The sequence below is a fragment of the Etheostoma spectabile genome, unplaced genomic scaffold (genome assembly GCF_008692095.1).
Source record: "Etheostoma spectabile isolate EspeVRDwgs_2016 unplaced genomic scaffold, UIUC_Espe_1.0 scaffold285, whole genome shotgun sequence".
In the NCBI taxonomy this organism is placed as follows: domain Eukaryota; kingdom Metazoa; phylum Chordata; class Actinopteri; order Perciformes; family Percidae; genus Etheostoma; species Etheostoma spectabile.
In genome coordinates this window covers 494,132-504,314 of record NW_022605579.1, presented here as the reverse complement: position 1 = coordinate 504,314, position 10,183 = coordinate 494,132, and the positions used below count along the sequence as shown (strand labels likewise).

Sequence of the window (10,183 nt, the reverse complement as noted above, 5' to 3'; positions counted from 1 at the left end):
TTACACCTATCACCATTTCTAGCCACTGGGGGACCATAGGCAGACTGGGGGAACGCATTTTGATGTTAAAATAACTCATAAAGTGACATTTTCATACCATGGGACCTAGAAATAAAAGTGGATGGTGCAAACGCAGCTTATAGCTTACTCTGATTTTTGGACTCGCCTGCTTTCTCATGTCTCCGACTAGATCCTTGATCTTTAACCTTTTTTTAACATTTATTTAACATTTCTTTTAATATTTTTAACATTTTTTAAACATTTTTAACATTTCTTTTAACATTATTATTAGCATTTTTTATATATTTAACATTTTAACATTTGTTGTCATTCCTTTTAATTGTTTTTTTTTAATCAATACCCTCCTGTTCAGATTAAACTTTGAAAACTTTAAAGGCAAAATGCAAAAACCAGAGCCCAAACAAGCGAGGCCGAACTGGCGCCTAACTAAGTTCGGTGTTTCCATTACAAGATCAAAGAGAGCGGAGGTGGATATCTGGAAGATTAGCGAGGAACGGCGAAGCGAAGGGGGGCAGAATGAGACTGGATGAGCTTGTGATTGTTTCAGCACGTCAGATGAGAGAAATGTCAAAGAGAATGTGAGAGATGACCTCTGTGTTCATCGCCCATTAATGACCCTGCAGCTCCCAGCTTCATTTTCCCTCTCATCAAAAACATAAAAAAAAAAAAAAAAAAAAAAACATTTCCTCCTGTCTCCAATAGTCATTTCCACCCCGCATTGTATTTATGTATGGAAAAAAAAGGTAATAGATCAAGCACATTCCATTATTCTCTTATAAGATCATTAGCAAATATAATTAGATATGAAAGAAAGTAATTTGGAGAGGAGAGGGGAGAAAAGCGCTATCAGGCAGAGAAGACAGATTGTAGCATCAGAGTGTTTGGGCTTAAATTGCTCAGCGGAGGTATTATCAAGCCGGCAATCTTTTAGCCTCAGAAATAGTTTTGGAGACAGAGAGCGAAAGATAGAAAGAGGCCACTAACATTCACTTCATTGTGTTCCCCCCAACTGCAATCATTCTCTCTCTTTTTTTTTTTTAATGTTTTTAGTCGCTTTCATTGTCATTCCTCCTCTGAATCCTTCCAATCCTGTCAAATGCATCGCCTCACACAAGACCCCGAGAGTCTGCGAGCAAAACAAATCTGAGTTTATAAAAAGAAAAGAAGTTGACATGGAGTCATCACACACAAAAAACACACATTATCACAGACAACAGGAAACAGGTAACCTTTTTACCCACTTCTCGCACATATTGATTCGGCTTTCGTATTATCTTTTTTGCAACTTAAGAAAAAAACAGAAATAACATACAAATTGCGTTCCGCCTTGAAGTGGCGTCGCCAGGAACCTTTTCGCTTGTCTCTTCTCTACCACCCCCCCCCCCCCCACACACACACACACACACACACACACCGGGAGTTTTCATCACTCTTTGTTGCACCTTAACACCATACTATGTTTGTCTAATAGGGATCTGAGTCGGAAGCAGGCTGAGAGCACAACCATCCTGCTGCGTTTCACCACAAATTTGCTTTTTCAAATCCTTTTTTTTTTTTTAAACTTATTTTCTTTCTCACCCCTTCTTCTTCTTTAGTAGTGCTTTGAGGGATCGGGGGAGGGAGCGGGACGAGGGCGGGAAGGGTGCAGAGGAGGGGTGGCGCAGGGTGGATGTGGATTTTCCTAGTCTTTTGTGCGAATCACAGGGAATGGTAACTATAAACATCCTGTATTCATTAAAACCATCTAAAAATACAATTTGGGATCGGGGGAAGGGTGGGGGGTGGGGAAATGCGCTCACTTCCTCGCCGCTCCTCCTCGGTGTATACACGCGGGCCGTGTTATGCCTGGTGCCGCTCATATTTACATATTTATAAATACTGGGCTGTACAATGAGACGGGGCTGTGCCAAGAACAACACTTTCTGCTAGTGCAGGGCCCGGATGCCTCAGAGAGGGAACAAAAGAGCCACAGCCACCTTCAGTGGCACACACAGGGTTCACAGAGCTCGACTTTCCACACTGTTAAGCTCCATATGGATAGAGAGGGTGACCTCTTGATGTTTTTTTTCTTCTTAGAAAAGACATTTGTGTTATTTAGCGTTATTCGATGGACATGAGAACTTGGGTTCCCTTAGCAGCTTCGGGACAGTGCAGCCTTCCCCTCACTGTCTTAAAGGTCCCATGTCATGTTCATTTTTCGCTTCATACTTGTGTTGTGGGTTTCTACAAGAACATGTTTACCTACTTTATTGTTCTAAAAACACTATTTTTTTCTCATACCGTCTGTCTGAATACACCTTTACTCCCTTTATGTCTGAAACGCTCCGTTTTAGCGACTGTCTCTTTAAGCCACTTGCCCCTTCAAAAAAAGGCAACTTTTTTTCAAAAGGCAGCGTTTTGGGGTCATTCCGCATTTGTGCTCTCTCTGCACTGTCATTGCAGCCGGGGATTGACTGTAACGGTACTGTTCTACCTGTTTAAAGTGTAGTTGTGTACCCCCGCACAGAAGTCCTTAGGGCTGAATTAAAGGCACAATTTCTGAATATGGGTTGTGTGCATTTCTTTGTGGATTGAGTGTTTTAATACTTTCACAGTATTTAAATGACACCTCCACCGGCTTTATCATCAAAAAAGACATGGAAATCTCCATGATCAGTTTCATACCAGTTGCATATCTTTTTAGGTTATGACCAGTGCAAACTAAGAAGTTTTTTGTTTTTTCCCTTGTTTTATTTTAATAAGTTAAAAGGCCTGAAGAGCTTAAACATCCAGCCATATAAAAGAAAGAAAGCAAAAATCAGACTTAAATCTGTAAAAACAACCCTTTAGTGGTATCTTACCATGCACATATTTTATAATAAATCATCATAAGATACTAAATGGCTCCAAATGATTTATTTTTGTCATTACATCTTGCAGTTTGTTTTTATTTTGGCCAAATGTGGAGATTTCAATCCACAATACAGTGGAAGTGAGTAGAATTTTCATTATTCTGGATAATCCACAGAACTCTCTGTGAACTATTACCTCGGTCTCCTCTCTACTAAAAATACCCCTATGATATAAACTGTCAACAGTGTGTTGTGTAGATTATCAGTAACAGCTATACTGTGCAGTGAGCACCACAAACACAATTCCATTTACCTTTATTGTATTGGAGTGAAGACAGAAAAGTCAGAGACAGATTTCCTTAAAACCTGGAAAAATTAAACCAAAAATAGCTCGAAATGAAGTTGAACACATGAAGTCAGTTTACGGGAGCTTTCGGTATTTTGGAATACATATCAACCTTCGAAAATCAATATTAGCTAAACCCTAATGGTCATCAAAAATAGAAAGAATGTGTAGCAAGCTGCTGAAACAGAGGCACCCATAATTTTGACTCATTTGTGTTAGCCATCATATCACAAAATGCCATACAATCGTAGCGTGCTGCACTGCAGAAGGCCAGCTTCTACTTAGTGAGTGTCGAGTGTTGTGTGATGTGTTCACAGACTACTATTAACGTCAGGTGATGCCTCTGAGGCCACACACTCACACTCACTCCCACACACACACACACACAGTCCAGCGAGTCCCAAGGCGCTCTCCAACACATGCTCAGAGTGCAGTTGAACGCCATTGTTCCATCCTCCTACCCATTTATCCATTCTGTTAAGCATGACACATGTATTAACAGTGGATGGATCCTGGAGCTGCGCGTCCTCACACCATATGTTTTCCATTCCCAGGTCTTATCCTCTCCAACAACCAGCCCTCTCCATCTGCTATATCGCAACACACCACAAGAGGGGGCACTTACTCTTTCACATAGTGTTTTAAGAGTGTAGTGGCAATATGTAGTGTAGATTTACTGCTGTTCCTTAAATACGAGACAGTAATCATTGTTGTAAATGGAGATTTTTGTGAATATCCTACTGTCGTCGTGCACGCACACCGCAGCAACCCCTAAGTAGGGCGGAATATTTGAAGCAAACGCAAAGATAAGAATTGCATTCATGTGATAAATGAATGCCAGGATGGTTTTCTGTGTCTGTGAGGTGCATCTGCCGCCTGCCCGAATGGGAAATTAAAAAAAGAGGGGGAAGTTATGCTAAATCTATAAAGTTGGCCAGGAAATCTCTCCCCCTTCGCAGTGGCAGTTGTTTGGGGAGAAGGAGCACCGCGCTTAAATAATAACATTCCAGGTGGCTTAGTTAATGAACAGTGAAAATCAAATATGGGGCCTAATCTGGAGCTCGTTACAGGAAGTTTCCTTACAGGGAAGTCAAAGGCAGGAAGTGCCCTTGGGCAGAGCGAGACACTCTTTGAAGCTTCCAAACTAGGAAACTTTATGTTTGGTTTATTTGAATGTATACCTACTGTATGTCAAAGAAAATCTTAGAGACATGAACACGAGCGATGTTAACCCTCCTGTGGTTCTTGGGTAAATTTGATGTGAATCAAAGGAAGGTGAAAAATGTTGGAAAAGCGGCAAAATCAATGAAAAAAAGAATCAAAAATAGCTACTCAAAAAAAATACAAAAGCTTCATAAAACAACTTTGTAAAAAGCAACAAAAACGTTGAGAAAAGGGGGAAAATGTTTTTCATGGTCAAAGGGAAGACAACACAAGGGTTAAATGGTGACTGCTTTCACTTTTTTTGGTTATAATGTTCAGGCAAATTAACTTCTTATTTAGTTATGGCTTTATTTAAAAAAAAAAAAAACTGAAAGACTATTTTTGGGGCATTTTTAGGCCTTTATTGACAGGACAGCTGAAGAAAATTAAAGGGGAGAGAGGCAAAACCTAGATATGGGCGCCCGCTCTACCAACTGAGCCACCCAGGCGCCCAGTTACAGATATTTTTAAAGTGAATGTCGATCAATACAGAAATGACTGCTCTAAATGTCTGGAAAAAGAATGCTCAGCTGTCTAGATGCAGGCTGTAATGTCTTATTTACTGTCTTAGCTTGCCATCTTGTGGTGAGAGTTGGTTATGAAATGATATCCTTTACTAGTAAGGAATGGAATATGATGAGAAAACACCAGTTTGTGGCCTATAAAAGAGACCAACTCTCTATTGCACATAGCTGTTTTCTCACATCTAGTCGTGTTATTGGTGCTTTGCGTGATCTAGGATACCGTAAGTGTGCATTAGGAATCAGGATTTATCTTGCATGTTCCAGTTTTTCAATCAACACTTCTTTCAGTATCATTAGCATGAAAAACCCCATTTGTAATTATCCGTTAGCATCATCTGAAAGCGACGAACGTGGAACATTAAAGGCAGAAAGCCGTATAAGAAATACAGTGAAGTAAATGTTGGTTAGAGTGATGTTGGGGGGCTTCACTCCACGCGCAGACAGCCAAAGAGTTCTTACTCAGCGCTGGATCTAAGAGATGTTTTATCATGTTATTAGCTCTTTATTTCCCCTCTGTTACGGCGGCACTTCCTTTCATTTCGATATCCATTTCCGTCCTTGCGCAAGCACAGCTCAAATAAACCTGTGTTTTAATTTGGTTTTGTCAGATTCATAACGCCACTTTAAAAGAACATGACATGCAAATGTGTTCGCTGGTGTTTTATTGCAAAATAATTTCCTAAGAAGTTGCTGAGGGAATGAAAGTGTAGAAAAGGAAGTGGGGGGGGGGTCGGCTAGAGACAAGTTGTATTATTTTGTCGCCGCTGCTGCGAGACCTAATTACAGTTATGCATTTCTTACTGTCACACCGAGTCTTAAAACTTTTTTATTACAATTACTCACACTGTCACACTTATTGAGCCGACCAACTTGATTGTAACACGCATAAAACCACTCCAGTTGTCATAACCGTAATGTGTTAGCCTCTTATATCATGTTATAAATGATTATTATTTCACTGAGCGCCCTATCACAGTCTCACAGTGTAAGCTCATCTGTACAGAAGATGCAAAAAAATAAATAAAATGATTGTTAGATGCGTGCAGTAGATCAAGCAATCTAATGAAATGCTGACCTTGCTTAAGTAAAGTGCAGCCCGTTACCTAGCTTATAGTTGCTTACAGTGCAGTAGGTGCAGAATAACAGGGACACCCTAGAATGCATTGCAATAGTGCAATAAGAAGATTACATTTTCATAATTTCATTGTGAATTCTACTATATGGACATGGCGGTAATCAGTGTAATTGTTGCATCCGAATTTATTTTAGGTGTTCCTGTTTGATTTTTTGACAACCCTGTATGTTTATACACTTAACACATATTATTAACATATAACCATTTACACCCAAACAGATGACAGAGACATTTTTAAGCAAGGGTCACATTTGGGACCATGAGCTGAAGGTTTTTCTGTTGCTGGTCCTAGTCGTCTGGGTATTTTTCTAATTGGTACATATACAATGTATAGAACATAAATCCAGGGGGGAGATATTTTAAAGGGGTTATTCACTGAAATGAACAACGTCTCACTTATCTCTAGCAGTATCTAGCTATGTCGATATTTTTGGTTTCATTTGTTCACGATTAAGCACATCCTCTGATATTTCAGCATCCACATCAATACAATGGAAGTGAACTGAGTTTTTTTGTGGTAAAAGTATATTTTAATCTTAATATGTTTGTCCCAAAACAGTGTCCCTTTACAGTAATTCATAACATAGAATATTATATGGATAGTTTCAACTGGGACTACTTTACACCAAAGAAAAAGTCAGTGTAAAATTTCCTATGGATTATGCTACATTATGGGGACACCAGCTCTTTTCACTGCCATTGTATTGGGTCTCAGAACCTGGAAAAATGAAACCAAACCTAAATCTGTAAAACTAGCTATAACTGCAGGTAAGTGAAAACAATGTTTTCTGTAATTTGGGTGGAATGACCCATTAAAGTCTTTAAAGTTTTAGACAATGGCCGAGCTGACAGTCTCTAGTATATCATCCATCCATTTGGCCCCACTGATCGTCTAATGCAATGCTGAGTGTGTGTGTGTGTGTGTGTGTGTGTGTGTGTGTGTGTGTGTTTGTGTGTGTGTTTGTATGTGCTACAGTGTGGGGTCCGTGTGTTGGGGTCCGTGGTGCTAATATTCCTCTTGTTCTCTCATTGGCTGTAGTGCATCTCTGGGTAGGAGAGGAGGACCAGCCAATGACCCATGACCCCGCGCTGACCCACGACCCCAACCATCTTAACAACGAGCTTAACCACCCTAACAACTATAACCTAGGTGACCCAGAGGGGCTGGACGCCCACGCTGTAAACAAAGACTAACCGCCCACACCGGAGCAAGGCAGGATGATGATGAAGGCGGTGATGATGAGGAGGATGATGAAGGATAAATGAAGGAGTACACTATAACAAAGACTTTATTTAAGATGAAAAAAAAAAAACACATACTACCGTCAGAATCAAGAGAAGGCATGAACTTTATGAAGGAAAGTTTGGGACAGTTTCCTTTGGAGACGGATTTGCGAGATGCTCGGACACTAAACAAAGTGACGGCAACTTTCCTGTTTTGTCTCCTGTGGTCCTGAGTTCCCCTTTGTCTTTGTTGTCTTTTCTCTTATACAATGTGTTTTGTTTTTCTTTTGATGAAACTACCTGTCTGATTAGCACTTCCTGTAACTGGCACCGCAATCTCTGATACATTCCTTGAGCTAGAAAGGTGTGTCTTTTTTTAAAAATTAGGACTGAAGTGTAGTGCTTAATCCGAACGCTTTCAAAGACTTTTTCCTCTCCTGTTAAATGAAGACGACAGTTATTTCACGAGTCCACGGACCACCATTATATTGTACCTGGAATGTATTCTACTGTAGAATAGAAACTCTACTTTACCGGGCTGTTGACAGAGACCAAGCACATTTCCTGTCAGACCAGCCACCTCTTCATAGAGTCACTATTTATGTCCCGTGACCATGCATCACACCGATTGTGGTCAACAAAGGACAGGGCACCCTACGACAATCTACAATGCAAGTTAGTTTCCAGAAATAATACGGTATTGCTGGTTAAAAATCATACCCACAGTTGACTTTTGATGAGAGTGGTGCTAATGATGATTGTGAAGAAGAATATCCAACTGCCCTAAATGTACTTATTATACTATATCACCCCCCCCGCCTCCATAACCAGGCCAGTACAGGCCTTCAACCCGCTCTATGGCTCCCTTTTTGTCTTTTTTTTCATGTTCTTTATCATTCAACACAGCGCCCACAGACGCTTAATGTACATAGAGAGATATACTGTAGTTAAAAAAAAAAAGTGAAAACTAAAGTTTCAAAGCATTTGTGACGAGGATAAGCAAAGAAGTAACAGTAGTTTACACGGCCACAATCTCAAAAGGTAGGCATTCTTCTGGAGTTTGACTGAGAATAATACAAAAAAAAAGAATAAGGATCTCAAAAAAAGGGGGAACAGTTTCTTTCTTTATCGCCCTCCAGCCCTTTCTCTTCATCTCTCATGTCAACCTCAAGGACTTTAGTGTTGCAGATGTTTCTAAAATACTGCCACCGATCATTGTTGCACAGTGTTACTGACTACTGAAAAATGGTTTGATGTATTTACTTTAAGAAGAGAAAAAAAAAAAGAACAAAAAAATGGGAAAAAAAGACATATTGTGTATACCCTTAGATACAAGTCATCTGTTATTGCTTCTACAAAGCTATGTAGCTGTGCTAGACTGTAGGACGTAGGGTTGATTTGATTTTGATTTTTTATATGTACTGTACATTGATGCCTTCTCCATTTACTGATCAAAAAAAAAAAAAAAGAGGAAAAAGATGACAATCGTCTCCTGTGCTGCGAACATATTTGCCCCCATATATACAGAATCCATTATGCATAGTGGGACTTAATCCTTTCTTATTTCTTTCATTTGTTTTTGGTTCTCAGAAGTATTTTGCACTGTGATAGTATTATGAATCCAACCTATACAGTACAAAACTAGCTAACTAACTAAACTGAAGGTGTGTGTTTGTGTCCCTTGGCATTGTGAAATGTTTCTACGTCATTTTTTGTGAACCCAGAGAAAAATTCTAATGCGGTATGTACAGTCCAAATATGATACTTCTTTTAGTTTGCGCAACCTCTATACTGTATGTGGCTTTGACAAATGTTTACCCCGATTTCTTTTGTATGCAAATCCCCTTCTGCGCTGCAGCGTAGGCCTGTTACCGCTTTAGCCTGCGTGATTTCATGTGCTCAAATTCCAACTTGAGGTGATTTTGCAGCACAGCCTCGCATTTTTTTCTTTCCATTTTAATTTGATTTACATAGACTGCAATTAACCATCCTTTCAATTCCAATATGCCAGGATGAAGAGGGGATTCAAAACTAAAATAATACGAGTGAGACATACGAAAAGTGAGAAGTAATGGTTGTGGGGAAATATAACAGGGTGTTTGAAGGGAGGAATTCTGGAAATTGGGTCTGAGTAAACCAATCAGACGGATCCTGCTGGAGGCACTGACCAGTGGCTTTGACCTCTGACCCTATCTCTGTTTTCCACGGGTGTAAAGATGAGAGATTAATGGCGAGAGTCTCACTTGGGCTCTCTCCTACTCTGAACCAGCTATAATGAGCATTCCACTCCACATGTTATGTACAAAACCTGTCTTGTGAGCTGAACACTCTTTATGTTTCACTGTACCCTCATGGCAGATGCTTTGTTTTGTAACTACTGAACTGTACTTATAGTAAAAATAAAATGTATTCAAACTAAAAAAAAAACACACACAACAACAATGGATTCTCACGGAGCAGCGGCTTGTTTCATGTTTTTTAATTTCTTCATCCCTAACAGAGCGAGAGTCGGCAAGGCGAGCTGCCGACGTCACTTTGTGATCAGAAGTGGGGAAAGTGTTTGGAGAGTAGTCCGTCACGTCTAACGCAAGTTATTATCCCTCAGTCAATTTGATGGCAGAGCTTCACGGACTGTGATCACGATGTCGAATACACAGAACCAAATTACTGTCTGCACCACTTTGTCTTCCAAATGTGTCTTTAAAGTAGCTGTAGTGAAACAATACGGGGATGATAGGAAGCATTCAGACATTTGAACTTTCAGATTAGACACGTGCATACATCTTTCTCTTGCCTCATCTGTGTCTCTGTTTCCCCATCCACCTGCTCTGTTTCCAAGTTATTTTTCACTTTGAGTATGCACAGTGGTGCTCATAAGTTTACATGCCCATGCTTAAGT

The 10,183-nt window shown here is 40.0% G+C and overlaps 1 protein-coding gene across 1 annotated transcript in view; it reads left to right on the top strand.

Moving 5' to 3' along the window:
- znf536 (zinc finger protein 536) overlaps window positions 1-9,310 on the top strand; it is a gene marked incomplete at its 5' end in the record, with an annotated part of 312,490 nt that extends 303,180 nt beyond the window's left edge. The window contains 1 exon segment of the mRNA XM_032510927.1: window positions 7,100-9,310. Coding sequence (XP_032366818.1) covers window positions 7,100-7,254 — 155 coding nt within the window. The 3' untranslated portion in view covers window positions 7,255-9,310.
- Between the last annotated feature and the right edge of the window lie 873 nt (window positions 9,311-10,183).